Here is a 20875-nt window from a genome sequence, read left to right as displayed (position 1 = left end):
TTCTGAAGCTGAAAATACAGAGTTATTTTAGACGAATATGTTTCTCTGTCACTGACTAGATACATTTAAAATAATGTAAGCCACTTTTTTACACAGATATTCCCCTATTGCATTATTATACATTATATTCAACATTATATATAATATTTTAATGTAGTACTGACACTAAAACTCTGAAAACTTTAATTTTTTCTCACATAGTCATTTTTATTTTGGGCGAACTATTCACGATACATATTGTCACTTTTCACGATACATATTGTTGCATTTTTGTATTGCGATATATTGTGACACGATATAAGACACCCCTATTTAAGACATTGACAAATTAAAATAGAAAACAGCTATTTTCATCTGTAATAATATTTCAAAATATTATTGTGTTTACTGTACTTTTGATCAAATAAATGCAGCCTTGTTGAGAATAAGAGACTTTCAAAAACATTATGTTTTTATATGTCTGAATTAGATGACAGTGGTCACTAGGTCACAGTGAATTTGCCAATTAAGGCATGTTCCTGGATCCACATATTTTGTTGACTTTGGAACAACATTCCTGAACGAAAATGTAATCCTAACTCTACCCCTAAACCTAACCCTACCCATAAATTATCCCTAAAATCAGAGGGAAATGATGGATGAATAACACTTATGTAGAAGCACCTAACCGTGGCTGTATAAGCCTAAACTGGCCATAAACTGTAAACTTGTCCCAAATCTGATTGGTTGATTGGAATGTTGTTCCAGGATCAACAAAGATTTTGACCCAGGAACATGTTGTACTTGGTGAAATCATGTTCACCCGTGGTCACTATCTGGAACAGCAGGTTTTATAATCCTTATTATAGTCTTAATAAGTATCTGTAAATAGCTGCAATTGTCCCGCCACAGCAGGGTGGTAGCACAAATAACAAGCACATCATAAACCATTAACACCAGTAACACTCATTTCTCTTGCACAATAGAGCAAATTTATGTAGCACAAAAAAAATACAACAACAGGGTCATTATAAAAAGGATAGATTTATTTAGAATTAGTCACATAATTTGCAAAGATAGCTCCTTTGACAATGAATCATCATTTGAAAGGCAGAAATCAATTTATATATGTACTATACTACACAGACACAACACTGACATCAAGTAAAGGAAATAAGGTACATTCAAGGTGTACAAAAAGACCAATGACTAAGTTCAGGTTTCTCAGTGTCAGGTTTGGATCTACATGGTTGTTTGATTTGCGATTCTTTACTGACACAATTTCAGACCAAACTCGGTTTTATCTACAGCAAAATAAACAGGTCATTCAGCAGCTCAAGCAATCAGTTCATTTGGGTATAGAAAGCCTGGTGCATGTCAATGATGTTTTAGGTTATTTGTATATTATTTGTACATGTACATATTTGTACCCATGTAGGGAAAATGAGCTTGGTTCAACTAGTTTTACAGAAGTGTGATTAATACTTGTTCCAGAATATAGACATTTGCATTGGGTCCATTTAAAACTATGCCTGACTGAACCCGAAACAGCTGAGATGAACAAAAAAAACAATGCATTCACAGGAAATGTCCACTGTTTTTTGTTGTTTGATTGCATCTTGCTATAGAAAACCTTAAAGCAATAGTTCACCCAAAAATGAAAATTCTGTTATTCATTTCTCACCCACATGTCGTTTCAAAGCCGTACGAGTTTCTTTCATCTTCTGAACACAAATGATGATCTTTTTGAATGAAATCTGAGAGCTTTCTGTCCCTCCATTGACAGTTACGCAACTACCACTTTGACGCTATTCTGAAGAATGTTTATATGTGAATAAATGCCTGAATTAAATCTGTTCATCATAAAAAGCGATCAAGTCTCTTCAGAAAATTCTGGACTAAACCGCTCAATTCATATGGATTAGTTTTACGATCTCTTAATTAACTTTTTGAAGCGTCAAAGTGGTAGTTGCATAGCTGTCAATGGAGGGACAGAAAGCTCTCAGATTTCATCAAAAAGATCTTCATTTGTGTTCAGAAGATGAACGAAAGTCTTACGGGTTTGGACCAACATGAGGGTGAGGAATTAATGACAGAATTTTCTTTTTTGGGTGAACTATCCCTTTAAATTCAGTCAACAAAAACATTCTTTGGAGACAGAACAGTTAGGAAATATAATCAGCAGTTTAAATTACAGCTCAAATGGATTCTGCTACATATAAAGTGCTTCGTTTTTATTTCCCTTGCCATCAGGGCGTTGATGTTTAAGCAGTATTGGCTTATTCCTTTGCCACGCTGAGATTCAGATTCAAATGACCCACTGGTGTTAAAGAATACCCAAACATTATGAGCCCTCCAGTCCCGTACTGACTTGCGGAGGTTGCGTTCGACAAATCAGAAAGGAGATGGAGAGCGAGAGGAATGGCACTTGATGACGTCACCTCACACCTGACATGGGCTTGACGATATTCATGGTACGACTCGGAGGAGGAGAAGGAGGACAAGGGAAAGTTGCATTTAACGTCTCTCGCATCCGAGCCATTGACAGATTGAAAATGGATTTCTTGGTTTTCCTAGCCCTTTCTCTGGGATGGAGCCAAGGACGTGTCCTGCTGTGCTTGTCCAGTGAAGGTGGACCAACCTGGTCATGTTTCTAACTCTGCCCCGGCCAATGGAATGACAAATGAGGTGATGTCATCACCCGAGCCAAGTCTTTCATTGGGCAGCCGCCAACCTCGCTCCTTCAGGACTCCACGCGACCGCATCAGGAGGTCTTGTGCTGCTAGAGTGTACCTTTAAAAGCAGAAAATGACAAACATGACATCATCATTTGAACATTAAATTAAATTAAAAATGACCATAGAGGGCCTTAGTCATGACAAACTGTATACTGACATCTGCTGGTGCAACTACTACAACACACCTGATTCACACCTGATATACACTACCATTTCATGAGCAGCACCCTGGTCACATTGGTCAATCTTTTTAAATTGAGATTTATACATCATCTGAAAGCTGAATACATAAGCTTTCCATTGATGTATGGTTTGTTAGGATAATATATGGTCGAGATACAACTATTTGAATATCTGAAATCTGAGGGTTAAAAAAAAAATCAAAACATTGAGACAATCACCTTTAAAGTTGTCCATTTATGTTCGCAATTATTCTTCATTCACTCACAAAAATAAATGTTTTATTTATTTACAGTAGGAAATTTACAAAATATCTTCATGGAACATGATCTTAATGATCCTAATGATTTTTGGCACAAAAGAAAAATCGATAATTTTGACCCATACTATGTATTGTTGGCTATTGCCACAAAATATACCCGTGCGACATGTGACTGGTTTTGTGATCCAGGGTCTCATATCAGAATGATTTCTGAAGGATCACGTGACACTGAAGACTGGAGTAATGATTCTGATAATTCAGCTTTACATCACAGGAATAAATTACATTCGAAGTTATATTAAAATAGAAAACAGCTATTTTAAATTGTAATAATATTTCACAATATTACGTTTTTTACTTTATTTTTAATCAAATAAATGCAGCCTCGGTGAGCATGAGACTTCTTTCAAAAGCATTAAAATCTTACTAACCTCAAACCTTTTGAACAGTGGTGTTTAGTTGCATTTTATTATTTGCCTTTAGCGTTTCAATTTTGTGAATGTGTGGGAAAAATGTGTGCGCTTCATTATGGCGAAATGAAGTGATCTCCAGGAGCTCTACCTGTGATCAGGTCAGTTATGATGTAAAGATCAAACGCTCACCTCATGGGATCATTGGGCTCACGGCCAGACAGGAAAGTTGATACTGCGTCCGCAACATCTCTATCAGTTGTAACGTCCCACAGTCCATCACTACCCATGACCAGGACATCATTAGGCCCATGTTTGTGCTCAGAGATGTTGTACACCTTGACCTAGATAAGAGCATGATATTATACTATTTTCATGCAGTTATGCTGTATTTTTAAATGTACACAAAAAACACATTTCTTGGAGGGTGTACTGTCCACTTAAATCAAGAAGAATAAATGGCTTTGCAAATATTTTCACATAAATACCCATTTATATACTCACTTCTGGGCAACAGGATAGGAAGGGTTTGATATGAATGTTGGAGTTGTACACTTTCAAGTCATGATCCCCTAAACCACGCGTTACTCCAATAGTAGCCATGACTCGAGCCTACGAGCACACACACACACACAGTTGGGTTTTCATGTTTTACGGGGGCATTTCATAGACATAATGATTTTTATACTGTACAAACTGTACATTTAATCCACTAACCCTGAATCTACCCATCACAGAAAACTTTCTGCATTTTTAGATTTTCAAAAACAAACATTCTGTATGATTTATAAGCTGTTTTCCTCAGAAAATGTCTGGTATTGCCTTCCTTGTGGGTACATTTTGTCCCCATAATGTAGGATATACCTGAACCACACATACACACACAGTTGGAAGTTTATGTGCCATTACAGCAAAAGGGTTATTTTATATACATACAAACTTTATGAAACAAGACATTATTCTGCCTTACATCTGGCAGAACATTATGGCAATTCCCATTTGCAACACCTCACTACACCTGCTTTGTAATAAATAGCTGTGAAAACTGTGGAAAAAGCTTCAGACACCTTCATTAGTTTATATGTTAAGTCTGTAACAGATTTTACTGTTGTGCAGCTTAAAATAAAATCCATTTACAGAACCTTTTCAAGTTAAATAAAAGTCAAATAGAAAATAAGCTGAATTATTCACTTACCTTTTTCCCCTCCCCATAAATCAACGGGAACTTGAGATCATCTTCTACAATTGTCTTATATGCCCTGAAATAATAACAGGTAATGGTTATGAATGCAATAAAGTAAAAGACTTGAATACAGTGTATATCAAAATATAGTTTGGTATAATAGCTGCTGCTATAATTCATCCTCATGTGTGAATCTTAATTACCAGCCAGTCATTGTGTGGTCTCTGTAGAGCATCTTCTTGCCGAGTTCCTTGTGTTGGATGCGTCTGGGGAATTCAATATGTGTAAACTCGTTCCCAAGCAGCTCCGGTTTGAGGAAGCCCTAGACAAAAGCAACACAAAAATGATGGAAGTGTTACAGAACTGAAGATCTAAAATGGTAATGGAGCAGTCATGCAGGATAATGAACGAACAGGATTTACAATGGGAATTCTATAGGGACAATAACACAGGTGACTGACTCACCAGGTACTGTAGCCGCTGTCTTTCACTTTCTGGTGTGAATTCGGTGGACATGGGGATGACCTCATTGTTGTGGACAATTATGGCTCTGTGGGGAAATAATATTATTTTAGGGGATTGTGTTATGTATTATACAACCTACAGAAACAATGGATGGTAAATAGCAAGAAATATATGTATTTGATTTGCATTATTTTGATATTTCTCATTTATTGCTAAAATCCCCAAGATGATCATGATACTGTCACAGTAATTGAGTCATCTGGAAACATCCAAGGAAACATCTTTGAAAAATTAACATGGATTTTACTGTTTCTGCTTAGAGACAAATTTATGTAATCTTTTCATTTTAGGCAATAACAATTTCCTCCAACTTTCATTATAAAAATCAGTTTACTGCGGAAAAAATGTAATACAATGGCCTATTATAAAAAATACAAAAATGACATTACACTCGCTAAACTCTTATGAAATGAAAGTTCACAGCTTTAAAGTCAATGCATCTTTTCAAGATTAGGGTCGATGTTTAAAACTTTTTGATTGTACATTTCCTTCTTTTATCTAAAGATAAAGACCATGTTCTGTTAGCCTTCTAATATAATATACACATTTAATTACTGTATCTTTTTAAAGGCATCTTACCTGCTGTCTCCTGCGTTTGCTACATAGAGTTTCCCCATCAAGTGAATTGCGATCAAGGCACAACAGCCACCGGAGATACTGTAAGATTCTTTCTCCTTCTCGATCAGGTCGTCCTGTTGAGTGGCACAACACAGACTCAGTGTTTTCTTCTGTTTTCAATGCATACATCCGCACAACATTCAGCAAAATCACATTCTGAAAATCTGAATTCTATGTATAATGCCCAGTGTTATTCGTGCCAGTAACACATGGATGTTAGATCTAACAACATGAATTCTGAAGTCTATCCTTTGCCGGAAAAAAAAAATTATAATAATAATAAATCTAAAAAATTAAATGTCACAGTTTTTTTTACCGCATAAAACATGCCATGCATGTCTTAAAGGGGATCTTTTATGATTTTAGTCTTACATTTTGTTTGGGGGTCTTCAAGTTTGAATTTTCAAAAAGCACTTTATTTTTAAGGCATAAAGGCATTATGTTTTATTTCGTTTTGTTGTAAATTAATCACATAATGCTAAACTGTGCATACTGTAAAACACTGGGAGATCACAGGGTTGTCATTACCTGTACTGTATTAATAGAAAAACAGTTCTATTATTTTTTAATATAAAGTATTTTTATTAGTATTTTTGCGTCGTGACCACGGGTCGGAAACATTTATGACCAGTGCATTGTGATTGGTCAACTGCTTTGAGTGTGTTTCGGAAATGTCACAGCCCTTACCATAACCGCAAGTTTCAACACACTACTAACGCAACTCAACAAGCCCACTAAAGAAAGCTGAAAATGTAAAAAGGCATAATAGGACCCCTTAAAAATGAATTGGCTCCTCACAAGTTTGAACTGTCCAATAGCATTATTAAAAATTATTAGTTGCCAAATGCTTTATAATAATGCAAATTTTGCAGTTAAAATGATATATAAATGTAACATTTGTTACATCTAAAAACATTTAAACATCATTAAATCAATTGTTTTAAATATTTGTCAATTTGTAAAGTGATTTATTTATTTACATTGGTATTTTTGAATACATTGATAATTATTTTCTTTTTTAGTGGCTCGGCTAGTCCTCCAAAGGCAAAGAAGAGTGAAACCACAGGTCTATCTTATCCTTTCCAGTTCTCACCATCTGTTTGAAGGCGGTCTCTATGATGCCCATGACCAGGCTCTCCACACTGATGTCTTTCTCCATGTGGAACCGCGGCTCATCCGGGGGCCCGTCCTGGTCCTCTCCATCTAGGCAGGCCCCTTTCTTCGCCTCAGCCTGGAAGGGGCTCCCGTTCTTGGCCAGGCAGATAGGCGGAGGGCTGTTTTGATTTTCTAGAAGATGGGCGACATCGCAAAGCCGATCGCGGATGATACGGTGGAGAACTTTGGACGCCATGAGAGCAGCACCAGAGCCAGCGTGACCATCAAACACTCCCCAGAAGTGCATGGGAATGCCTGAGGTGTCCTGAAGGGATGAGGAAGAGGAGAAGGTGTGTGATTTCTGCATCATTAGTGGCATGAAACAGAATTGCAAAAACAGTTTCTTCTCTCCTACACTGTATGTCATTGTTCAGATAATTAGGTAAACTTATGCATTTGGGCGAGCCACGTTGACCTGTTGAAACACAGATTTTTAATTGATAATATTTATTATAACAAATATTGTTTAAAAAACTGCCACTTTACAATAAGGTTTCATTTGTTAACATTAGTTAATGCATTAACTAACACGAACTAACAATGAACAATATATTCTTATACGATTTATTAACCTTTGTTAATGTTAGTTAATAACAATATTCATGTTCATGTTAGTTCACAGTGACATACACATGTATTAGTAAATATTGAGATTAACATAAACTAAGATGCTGTACAAGTATTGTTCATTGTTAGTTCATGTCAACTAATGCAGTTAACTAATGTTAACAAGTGAAACCTTTTTGTAAAGCAACCAAAATGTTTTACATTAAATATTTTATATAAATATGCATGTATACTTTATTCTTATTTACTTTAATATTATTAACTGTCAGAATAAATAAACAGCTACTTTTGAAAGTGTCAGTTAAAGGTGCTCTTTATTTTAATGCTTTTTAATATGCTCCATTATGTTGCAGTATCAGCTTCTACCAGTAGGTTTAAAGGGATAGTTCACTCAAAAATGAAAATTGTGTCATCACTTACTCAACCTCGTGTTGTTCTAAACCTGTATGGGTTTTTCTGTTCTGTTGAACACAAAAGAAGATATTTTGAAGAATGTCAGTAACCAGACAGTTGATGGACCCCATTGACTTCCATAGTATTTTTTTTTTCCACTATGGAAGTCAATGGGGTCCATCAACTGTTTGGTTACCGACATTCTTCAAAATATCTTCTTTTGTGTTCAGCAGAAGAAAGAAAAAACAGAAACTCACAAATATGAATTTTCATTTTTGAGTGAACTATCCCTTTAAACTGGATCATGCCAACTAGCTGAACCTTGACCTCTTAGTTCAAACAAGTGAGGCAATGTTTTCAAATAGCTGTTTACACATTTCAGGAACTCAGACTACCAGTGGCTTACTTAAAAATGTCTCTTCACATCATGCTGGAATAGTAGACACTGTATTGTATATATATATATATATATATATATATATATATATATATATATATATATATATATATATTATACGCTTCCCCTTTAGTTATTGATTCGTGAAAAAAAGTGGTTTAAAATCAATAATACTAGCAGATTAATCGGGTTTCTGGGACATAGGTCATTTACACAATTTAAAAAAAAGGTTCTACAAAAACATCTGACTGTAGAATGCCACAATGGACCAATCAGTATCAAGTATTTCAGAGAGTCACATAAGACGGCACAATAACATGCAAAGCCTTATTAAAACCACAGGGGGGCATCTCGACACTTTCCACAGCTTTTCTAGAAATACTGTCCTATCTCAATTTCCTGTCATTACCTGTTGACAAGATTACACCCGCTCAATCATGTCAGATCAGCCGGGAAAGCCTGTGTCTGGCAGCAGCAAATGTTTGTGGCTGGATCTCTGTTTCTAAAGAGCAAGAGGTCCACGTCAAGTGAATACGTGTTCTTGGTATCTTTTTATCTGCCTGTTTGTCTGACTCTTGCGGACAGGCAACACAGCAGATGATAGGATGATGTAATTGATTTAGAGGAGTTGAAAAAGGGTATTAAGTGGGGGAGGGCAACGTCACGTGATTTAAGCAGAGGCGAAAGAGAGACAGAAGTCACTGTCCTGGTTAATAACCTCTCGTGGGTAAATACTGCTGGAAATACCAGTCCATTTCTGATTGTTTGAAACCACCTACGCAAAAGAAATAATAAGAGAAAATAATTGTTTATCGTAAACATCAATTAGATTAAATAGGGAGCAAATTGAGGTAAATAATGTCCTAACAACCATATAGCAACATGAAAAAAAAGAAGAAAAAAAAAAGATATAGAAATGCCCTGGAAACCCATTATACACTAGCAACCATATAGTAATTCTCTGGCAACTGACCACTCCTTCCCTTAATCAAATTAACTTGAACTATATTATTTTTTTCCAAGTATACTTAAGTATACTTAAAAAAATGTGTATACTTAATGTAGTAAGTATACTAATATCAATGTACTAGTAGTCAAATTGTAAGTGTACTATTTCATACTTCTTAGGACTAAATTGGCTCACTTTTAGTGTATAAATATATACTTTAAGTGTGATGCTGTGCCCGAAATTGCATACTCTCTTGAGTAGGTCCTTATTTTGAATAACTAATTACTCCACACCTGCTAAAAAAATTATGTTCTATATAGTATGAGTCTGTGTAGTATGTACCTACTCTTGTATGAATACTGTGAATTCGGACATACTTCTTTTGTAACATACTGTTTTTCAGCAGCTAGTAGGGAAGTATGCGATTTCGGAGTAGTAGTAAACTTTGAGTATACATCTAGTTTACAACTACATTTTTCATTTGTCCTGCAACTATACTACAAATTAAATTATAGTTATACTGTTAGTTTATACTTAAATACTTACTTGTAGCACATTTTTTTAGTTTATGAAAGTATGAAAGTAATATCATACTTAAAGTGCAAAAAAAAATATATATAAATAGTAAACTGTAAGTATTATGTTCCTATTTATTCATTTTTGTAATTGAAATATACCTTTAACTGTACCTTATCTATTTCCTCGCCAGCATTTTTTAAAAAAACATTCTCATCCAGCGGATAATACCTAATTATACTTTTGAGTATATCTCAATCAAAAGATTGAGTACAAGTATAGGCCAAATATACTTAGACTTTTCTGTCAGTATAAGTCAAGTGTTATTTTAAGTATATTTCTGAGATGTATATACAGTACATTTTTGAGAAGTACATAAAAAGTAGACTGAAAGTATACTTTCTTGTTTTTAGTTTTAAAAATGCATACTAATAGCACACTTGAATAAACTTTTTTTTTTTTGTAAGGGTTGGAAAACATATAGCAACTTGAAAAACACTTGAACTGCACAGAAACAGCAGCATGCTAAAAAAAATACTCAAAATACTTTAACAAGTGCACAGCAACGCCCTGGCAACCAAACACATTTATTTAGTATTTTCCTAGAATTGTGGTGGTAAGTTTTACGCTTTACTGTCAACAATACAGATCAACTATTGTCTCATTTATTTCTATTTTTTATTTCTTCTGTGCAATTTTAGGAGAAACATGAGATACTTGAAAATAAGTGAGAATGGCGAAGAGAGAGGAATGTAACAGAGGGATCAAGAGAGAAATACGTCAGTCTGCACAACACCAAAGCCTCCCTTGAAGAGATGTCACAACCCTTCTTATTGTCAATGCAATATTATCTAAGGAGACGTTTTAATCAATCAGACTTGAACAGCTTTCCACTTTGGATTACGTGTCATTTTGAGGTAAGACGGAGGGGACATAAGGGTCGACTGCAGATGAGGATCAGAGAGATCAGACTTATGCCCGCATACAACACACAAACACCAACGCACACTTTGAAGGTCATAAGTCCAGGATAGGTGAAAACATTGCCTGGACCACATCACATGATCAAAACTCTCACAAAGAAAAAAAAAGAAAGAAGTTTCACTTCAACATGTTCACAAAGACAAAAAGGCCTTTTGAAAGTGAGCTTGTATTGGAAACTTCAGCTTTATAAATATATCATTCTAGAAATGCAGTCATGCAATGAGGCTGTTCTATATTTTGATTTAGTTTTCTGAGTTTCACATAATCTGTAAAATTGATTTAGCTGATGTTTATTGGCGGATTTAAAGGGGACTTGTTATGCAAAATTCACTTTTACACGGTGTTTGAACATAAATGTGCGTCGGCAGTGTGTGTACACAACCACCCTATAATGGTAAAGATCCACCCACTCCTTTTTTTAATCCCCATAAATCATAAGCAATGTCTCAGAATAAGCCGTTTGCAGTTTCTATGCAATATGATGTCACATTGTACAGGCCCCGCCCACGACTGCTGTATTAGCATAGACCCGTCCTGAGTGATCTGTACACAGTCCGCCATGTTTATCTCCTCGCCAGAGCATTTAACAGCAGCATTCAACTAAGAAATGTATTCTTATTAAAGCTACTAAGGTTATTCAAACAAGAGCATTGAGAGATTTTCTGTTTTTCTTCTGTGGTTTGATTCATATTAACAGCATATATAGCAGTAGGTACTGTATATTACACTGCTTTCACTTTAATACTCAGATCTAATATACACATTCGATTTCTTTACTTGCTGTTTAGGTTCACACTCACAGACATAACCGACTGTTAATGAGAACTTTGTGTGTTTTTGACTTAACCTTGTGTGTATTTGACAGTCTAAGTGCAATAAGAGTGAAAGAGAACTTAAGTTTATTACTCACAGGATGTGCCGTCTGACATCCAGCTTTATGTGCGCACAGAAACCATTTATCAGAAGTTTAGACTGATATGGCTTTAAAACGCATGCAGATAATAAACATTCCTGATGATGAAGAACTGCAATGTCACGTGAGCGTGACCGCGATAAGAGATGATAATCAAAACCAAACAGATCTTTTAGTTTTTGGCAGAGTATCGGAGGCATGAGCTGTAAAGGCTCCGCCCTCTTCTGGAAAGCAGGATGTGCAGCAGAATCTCATTTGCATTTAAAGATACATGCACGAAAACAGCATGTTTCTCCTTCCATTAAAAATGGGCATTTACAACATGCTATAATCAATTATCTGTGGGGTATTTTGAGCTGAAACTTCACAGACACATTCTGGGGACACCTAAGACTTATATTCAAGCTCCTCCAGGCCCGGGGTGGGTAATCGGGAGAATCAGGAGAATTCCCGGTGGGCCGCTTCACTTTTGGGCCGGTCGAGGATTTTTTTTTTTTTTCCACATTTGTCACGTTAGTTACATTAGGCTACACACGTTCCGCATTCTGACACTGCAGCGCGCAGCCTCTGCATGGGTTGTACCATGTGAGGGAGTTCTCCCCTCCCCTCCTATAGAGTTGGTTGGGTCCATAGCCCGTCTTTTCCAAAACGTTTTCTCAGGTAGGCTACCGCGGCACCGCCTACCGATAGCTGGGCCGGCCCTACCGTAACGGTACGCGTCAGGGAGGATGGATGGGAGGAAGAGGCCAGGAGGTATGGAAGCTTGTTTCCGCCACAGAATAAAACATTTTAAAAGATAATTGCGACTTTTTATCTCAGAATTGCGAGATATAAAGTCAGAATTGCGTGAAATAAAGTCGCAATTGCGTGTTATAAAGTCAGAATTGCAAGATATAAAGTCAGAATTGCGTGAAATAAAGTCGCAATTGCTTCTTATAAAGTCTAAGTGAATTATTATTTAACCTTTACATTATTTGTTGAACCATGGTATTAATACAAGCTACACAATAGTAAGAGTTGAACTGTTGCTTCATTTATCCAATTTGGAAAAAGTGCTAATTTGGAATTCCTCCATGGAAAAAGTGGGCTGGTCTTGGGCCTGAAACTCCCGGGCTGAAAAGTGGCCCCACTCCGGCCCTGAGCTCCTCTAAATGTAGTCACTGAGGCACCAACAGACTTTTTTTTGATTTTCAGGAGGAGATTGGAGCTTCAACTTTAATTTCTACATGTCCACAACTGTTTATTTCACACAGTAAACTTTGTACTAACCATTTCTGCGGGAGTGAGGGCAGGACCTTGATATCGGCTTCACTTCACGCTCACTACTGCGCAGACTCAAGTCCCGCGTTCACTACTGCGCAGAATCAGGTCCCAAATCAGCACTAAGAATAATCAGCACAATCAGAATAAGATGTCAGCGCCATATTAGGACTTTGGTGGCTTCACTTTTCACCAATGGAAGAGAGTGAAGGGGCGTCGTCCATCTTTTTTCCAGTCTATGCTTATATTACATCTTGTAAAAGATCCGGTTGATGCGCGTGTTTATGTCACCCCACGAATATACAGAGTTTCCCGCTGTTTGCGCATTCTCATACCATAGCTTTTTTCTTTGTTTTAGAAAGCAGACTTAATATCCATTTCGGGTCCTAATTAGGAGACAAGCACATTAAGCTTTGTGCCGTGCTGCTTTAGGGTACATTTATGCGACAACGATGGTCTAAAAAGTTTTTTCTTTGCGTTGTTTGCATACATACATACAGACAACGTTGTCAAAATGATCCCCGTTCACACAGATCCATGAAAACAACTAAAAACACTGTATTATCCTGTCTTCAGTATTAAAGAACACTACACACATATAGACTGAACACGTACCCATGCCCATGACGTTTTCACAAATTCGCGCTTTTGACAATAATGGTATCGGTTTCAAAAACTTGCACTTTGAATCCTGTTTTCAAAAGTTTGCGTTTTCAGGCCCCCAAAACACCGTAGTCGTGTACATGAACGCAACAGATGCCAGAGCTCAATGTGATCGCTAGGGTCAGCGAGCTGAGCGTCCCTCAGCAAGCTAAATCTTTCATAATCTTACCTGAGACCAGTTTTGTCCAGTTCAATTGATCCACAACAACTGCATTGCAAAAGTAGATCAGGGATCTTTTTTATATAGGTGTTCATAAGTATTGATACCAAGAATTGAAGTGCACTGGAGACTCACCTCACTATTGATTTGAATTGAGTTTGGCATTAGAATGTATCTTGCAGTATTCAAACGCAATTTTTTTTTATCCAAAAAAAAAAAAAAGATGACAGTGACACAGCCACAAAACTGTTTGGCTGCATCCTGTTGTTTTCAGGATGTTGTGTCATAGACCAACTTACCCCACCGTCCTCCAGTAACATGGAGCTGCGTTGATGCTTGCTACTTATCTTCTTGACATACATCAGCTCACAGGAAGCCTGGTCTTCATTCAGCATGCTCTTCCCAGCATTTATCACCCTGAGAGAGAGACAAAATCATTGGTGTCATTTATTTATTTTCATAAAATTAAAAAAAGAATATGTGTGTGTGTGTGTGTGTGTGTGTACAAACAGGAGAACACCTATTATAAAGCTAAATATAATTTCTAGTATGATGGCAGTCTAACATGAAGAGAAACATAAAGCCATTATTCCCAAATCTGGATTATAAAAAGCCATACTCTTCCTAATCTGCTGAGAGCAGTAAGATGCTTCAGAGGCCACAGTCATGACCCAGCAGATCTGATGAGATATTTATATAAATGTTAGGGGGTTCTCTTCAAAAGTATGTGACCCTTATTCAATATTTCTTCTACAAATCCCTACGCATTAAAAAAAAAAAAATAAATAAAAAAAAAAAAATTATTTAAGACCAGATTTAACATCAGAAACTGTACAGGAAACAGGCAAGTCTATGTTTTATTTATAATTATGTACATTTGTCTGTCAAATCATACTCTCTCTATATATATTTATATGCCCATTTAAGAGAAAAAATAAGATGTAAAAATAAGAAACAAGTACCAAAGATGCATTTCAACCAACTTATTTTATGCATACTTAAAATTGTGATGTCGGAGACATACTACTTCAAAAGAGTTTTAAAGGGGTGATGAACTGAGAAATCAAATTTTCCTTGAGCTTTTGACATATAAGAGGTCATCATACTATAAGAATATCCTGTAAGTTTCAGAACTAAAAACTTCCTTGTTAGTCCAATAAAAGCTTTTATTGACACCAGGCAAAGCGAACGACAGGTTTTTCAAAGTGGGGATCTATGACGTCAAAGGGTATCAAACACCGCCTCCGCTACAACACTGCCTGTTTAGCCCCGCCCACCGATTCACGCTTTACAAGAAACTCATTATAATATGCAAAACTGTTATCCAATCATAGCAGTGGGCGTTTACTTCCAAGTCTTCAATGCGGCACGAGCGTTTCAGGAGCTAGGCTCAAAACCAGGGTAGAAAATAGCCTATTACTTATTCATTTTGATGTTTTTGAATGTAAAAACCAAGCGAACGTCATAAGTTGATCTCAGACAACAATATAAATTTTTTTTTAAAAGCCAGTTCATGACCTCTTTAAGCAATATACCCATAATAATAAAAGCATAATAGTACATCATTATACTACACACGTATATCTTTTTTTTCTTTATGCTGCGGTTTTCGTTTAGAATCAGCTGACAAAGCCCCACTGTAGCTACTCTCAAAAGAGGAAGTGTCTCATTGTAGCAAGTTCCTTCTTCTGAAGTTACAACTTCTTTACTTCTGCCACATTAGGTTTCAACATAATGTGATTTCTTTAAATGAAAGTAACACACATTAAATGGAAAATTGTGCTTTTTAAGAGAAGCACAACCATTGTGCGTGCAAAAGAAAAAGAAAGCAGAACTAACTTCATGATCTGTGGAACATACAGAGTAGAGCAATGAGCTAAAGCCACAAAACAACCCTTTATTAGCAAGGCTTACCACCACTAGTGTTAAAGTGGCAACTAGCATTTCCTGTCTCAGGTGACTGGTTAACTGACAATGGTTTTCTTTTTTGAGCAGAAGAGTCATGCTAAGCTGTCATTTTATTTATCCATTTTATTTAATTTTATAATCAAAAGGGCAAGGTTTGGCTGATTAGCATGAGCCAGTTTTCCCCTGCTGGTGGAATCCCAGAACTACACCATTCTGTAGGAAAAAAACGTTTCTCTTTATTGACTGTGTATTAAAATAAACATGTTCCAAGAAACATAAAATATTTCATTTATAAGCTGTTTTTCCAGTGAATATTTTATAATTTTACTAAGTGATTAATCACATGGCATTTAAAAAACTTGACGCTGGTATGGTGTGCACTAGATTAGTGCATTTTCACATCATTGATCTGAAAATCTGAGAAGAGTTTTATTAATGCAGGGCTTCAGGCCAGACTATATAAACATAATGTCTTCATGTGAAGACATTCAAATGACCATTTCATGTTACAATCATGTTCTGAGCCTTAGATTGATAAAACATACACTGAGTTTAAAACATACACTGGCATAAAATATCCTTCCTCAAGCAATAACCTTTTTAAAAAATATATTAATATTTGCATTTATAAATGTGTATAGCTGTATCTTAGCATTGCTGTGAGCTCAGAAGAGAGATGCAGTTTCAATACTGTATATCTCGAAAAACCTGATGAGCAATTCTTCACCTCCACCCACTGTGCTTAATAATAGAGAATAAATAGGCACTTTTTATGGCACTGTTTATTTTGAATTGTGCCTCCTGTCTTAGTTGTCGAGTAGATTAAGAAATATGAAAAGCAAAGAAATAAATGAGTATCCTATTTGACTGATTAATATTGTTTGCACCGACCCATCCCTCAAAATCCACACAGAAATGCGGCACACAAACTGTGATGACAATGAGATTCTTAATACAAAAGTGATTTTTTTTTTTATTGACTAGGTTTAACGTACAAATTAGGCAAAGTGCAGTGTCAGCATGCTAATTAAAGCAGACACCCAAGATATCGAAACTGAAACATGACTAGTTTATCTAGAAAAAATCTAGATGAACTAGTCGAACTCACTAACAGACATGCTGGTTGTTGGGCGACTAAAAAATGACTAGTGTCGACCTATCCCTATAGAAAACCAATGATTACAGTTCACTTGCACTCATACGTGTATTGACAGGAATTCACCTATTGTGGCGTGGGTGAATGCTGGATCTATTTGACTTTGCCAGATTGGCAGCACCATGTTCATAGAAAGCCAATCTCCATGAGCCACAGTGGATGACTCAGTAATATCTTATAGAGAATGAGTGTGTGTTGGGGAATCTGAAGTTGCTAAAATTGCTGCCATTAATCTACAGCCAACAATGTGTCTTTGAGAGGCCATCAGAGTTTTAAAGTCAACATGAAGCATTAGTTATGATCATCTTTTCTTTCTTATTGTCATGTATATCCAAGTAAAACGGTGTCTTGTACAAGAACAAATGTAGGACGGGACTTGATTTTGACCATGGGGAATTAATTGGATGGTTTTGGTTTGCTAATAGTCGATCTTATGTGAGTGCCAATAAACACGTCATCAGAGAAGAGAAGAGATGCAAATGGGAGGGTAAGTTCTTTTGATTAAAGGTCATGAGGGCACATGATTGATGATAATGATGTGCATGGATAAATTAGTAATTAATGACAGAATCTTTATTTTTGCAAGAACTGTCCCTTTAAGACTGTGTTACAAGAACTAATCTGACCAAATAGAAGTTAGCTGTAATCAGTCATATTTTTCAGATTCAAATGTAACAGACTCAAAATTATGACAAAGAAAATGAGATGACTACATTTTTTTTAATGCACAGCAGAAAAGGAAAAATTCGGAAGAATTGCGTTGGCCGCTTTTTCCATGCAATTTCAATAAAACTTCAAAAGCAGTATAGATGTATTCTAAAATATTCTCGTGTGCTGTAGTCGTCTGAGGCCTTACTGGGAGGGAACCTTATTTTGACTATTTTGAATCTAAAGAATCGGTTGTTCCAGTTTACAAAACCTATTTGAATGATTAATTTATGTATCAAACTGATATGGCTCCATGATTCAATGATATGGTTAACAACTCACTGCAGGAAAAGATTATCAATGAAGATTAACTTCAATTTTGGTGTATTTGGTCTGTCTTCAGAACATGTGGACATATGGAACACCTCCATGATACTAGTATGGTGCTTTTGCATCCTCCTCACAGCTTGAAAGCTTTAGTCTTCAATTACCTGTAATTGCATGGAAAACAGCAACTATACAATCTTCTCTTTTTGTGTTTTTCTAGTAGCACATTTTACTCAATACATCATGTTAGAAGTAAAATGGATTGTGAAGACTGTTTCATGTTGACTTATTGAAAATTAAGAACTATAAAAACTTTAACTTGTTTGTTAGCCTGTGTATGAGAGCACATGCTAAAGCTAACAGCTAAAGAGGATTTTTGTTTCCACGCTTAAGAGAATATATGCTCAGTTTCAAATTCTGTCATCACGCAGCCCCAGACAAAGTTCTTCTCTTGTACTGTAGTTAATAATAGATGAAATAGCCAGAGGCTAACAGGGCATATTTCAGTATCAGTGCCTGTTTTCTCTCCAACTCTTCTTCACACTGGGCTCTTTTAGGTCTGAGTCACAAAAATATGAACATTTTTCCAAAACCACCTAACATTATAATCATTAATTTGATGGCATGACTCAAGACTACATCATCTCACTGGCTTTGATCTTGGGCCACTTAGTGCAAGTATGGTCTTGATCTTCACTCAACAGATCACGCCTGATGAAAGTCTGGATTCCCATCCCTTTTTACCAATACATTTCCATGACTTTTCTATTTGCTTGTAAATAATGAATTTTACAAAATAAAATACGCTCCAGTTCCTTAAATGTATACACTGATAATGCAGTTGTATTTTTACTAGAAATGTTTCATTAAAAAAAAGTCCTTTATCACCCATCACTAACATCCTTCACCTGTACCAAAGTGTGATGTTACTGCAACATTAAATTTTTTTATTTGTATTTTTCTGTTTTGTTTATATTTAATTCGTGATTATTAAAATTTGTATAATAATTAATAATAAAATCTAAAATGTATAATAAATCTAAGAATTTCTGATCAAATAGACTATAAAATCTCATAAGATTACCATTTATTTTACAGGAAACATAGGTAAAGAGTAGATAGGTAACATTTACAATTACTTATTACCTTGATGTTTTTAATTCCACCAACTGTGAAAGTCATGTCCTATAATATCCCCCCTGGAAATTACGACTTTAAACAAAACTTAACACTTAAAGGGATTGTTCACCCAAAAATTAAAATTCTCACCCACACCATTTACTCATCCTCAAGTTGTTCCAAACCTGCATGAATTTCTTTCTTCTGCTAAACAGAAGATATTTGAAGAATCTGGGTAACTAAACAGTTGATGGTAGCCATTGACTTCCATTGTATTTTTTTCCCTCCATACAATGGAAGTCAACGGCCACTGTCAACTGTTTGTTTACCCACATTCTTCAAAATATCTACTTATCATTTTTGGGTGAACTATCCCTTTAAATATACCATCATTCTGACATGACTTGAATGCACCAATATGATGCCCTAATGCATCAATGGAGCTCAGGACAATGTTCCCAGGTGTCTCCCAAGACAGCAGCCCTGAAGCTGAGCATTAACTGGAGAAATTCCTTTATGTTCTTATTCATTTCCATGACTCTTTTAGGCCTGGAAATCAGGTAGCTGCAGGTTTTTAAAGCTGCATGAATTCCCTACTCACTGTATACCAGTACTCACTGTCCTGTGGTAAAGACGCATTCAATGACCACTATAGGATATCCATTAGTAAAGCTATACGTTTATCACCTGACATATGCAGCATCTTTCATATTTAAATGCAATGATTAATTCACGTGAACTGTAAGCTGCGTCATCATCAGAGCAGTTACGACACATTTCAGTGGAAACATTCCAACATTCCAGCTGACTCTAGAGCGCTTAGAGAATGATGATGATGATGATGATGATGATGAGCCATTGCCCTTGGTTAGGCGTGACATATAACCTTCCTCAGTAATGACGTCACTTCAACCGTATCATTTTAAAACAACAATTCATAGTATGCGCATCTTAGACATACAAAAACACGCGAAAGACTCACTCCGCGTATCCCGTTCGCCACTGCAGCCTGCTGTCTCTCTTGAGCGTGATGACCGGTCTGGACGCGTGTTCGGTGGAGTACTGCAGCAGCTCCGGGGTCAGGTCCAGAAACTCGGGGCGGCTGTAGGGGAAGCGCGGCGGGAGCCCGTCCGTGCCGCCGTTCTGCGCGGATCCGTGCTGTTGCTGCTGATGGTGGTGGCCGTGCGGGATAATTCCGCCCACCAGCGAGGACATGGCATTTTTAACTTTGCTTATCATCGCAATGAAATATGTGACATAGGCGGCGCGCGAGGAACGGTGATCTTAACGAAATAATAACACTATACGATCCAAGCGGCAAAAACGAAGTAGTTCAGTCGCGATGCAGGAAGCGATTGACCCCATGTGACGATTTGACAGAGAATGTTTTCCTCGTCGAAAAAAACCCTCTCCCTGCAGAGTGTGTATCATCACCCGATAGAGGCTTATATCCGCCTATGGCACGGAAGATGTAAGCGCTGCCTATGCTATAGCACTCTCAGCCGACCAGCCTGTGAATGTACACTACACACCGTCCGAATTAGACAATGACTACCGAGGGGCCAACTATTATAAAGGAATTTCGCCTTTTTAATTATTTTTTATAATAATAATAATATTAATAGTAAAAAATAAAAAAAGTAAAATTTAAATTTAAAGGTAATTTCAGGACGCTATCTGCTGAGGTTCATCTGGCGAAACGAAAATCTTCATGATTACCACCGTATGAATAAAATATTTAAAATGTTAATTTAACAAACAGTTTATTATTATGATTAGAATAAATTTATTATTATTATTATTATTAGATAGTATATATATATGATATGAAAGTGATAATGGCATTAGGCTACTTAAAGGGATAG

General features: G+C 36.4%; 1 protein-coding gene across 1 annotated transcript; it reads right to left on the bottom strand.

Moving 5' to 3' along the window:
* Positions 1-1004: 1004 nt before the first annotated feature.
* ppm1j (protein phosphatase, Mg2+/Mn2+ dependent, 1J) lies at positions 1005-20495 on the bottom strand. Its single transcript, XM_079883964.1, has 10 exons — positions 19993-20495; positions 14152-14269; positions 6989-7315; positions 5857-5969; positions 5218-5302; positions 4956-5074; positions 4765-4828; positions 4074-4181; positions 3762-3913; positions 1005-2772 (listed from the first exon to the last, which is right to left on the bottom strand). Exons 1-10 carry the CDS (start codon positions 20247-20249, stop codon positions 2625-2627), a joined length of 1491 nt encoding a protein of 496 aa, XP_079740090.1. The 5' UTR covers positions 20250-20495; the 3' UTR covers positions 1005-2624.
* Between the last annotated feature and the right edge of the window lie 380 nt (positions 20496-20875).

This window comes from Squalius cephalus (assembly GCF_949319135.1).
Source record: "Squalius cephalus genome assembly, chromosome: 10".
NCBI classification, from domain to species: Eukaryota; Metazoa; Chordata; class Actinopteri; order Cypriniformes; family Leuciscidae; genus Squalius; species Squalius cephalus.
The sequence above is the reverse complement of the archived record's forward strand: the minus strand, read 5'-3'. Positions and strand labels throughout refer to the sequence as shown.

What these genes read in the sequence shown, in the direction of transcription:
- ppm1j (XM_079883964.1), bottom strand. Translation starts at nt 20,249, where the DNA reads ATGATAAGCAAAGTTAAAAATGCCATGTCCTCGCTGGTGGGCGGAATT. An exon ending in GACCACACAATGACTGGCTG is followed by an intron (nt 4,829 to 4,955) that starts GTAATTAAGATT and finishes TTATTATTTCAG; the next exon opens with GGCATATAAGACAATTGTAG. An exon ending in GAGCCCAATGATCCCATGAG is followed by an intron (nt 2,773 to 3,761) that starts GTGAGCGTTTGA and finishes CTGCTTTTAAAG; the next exon opens with GTACACTCTAGCAGCACAAG.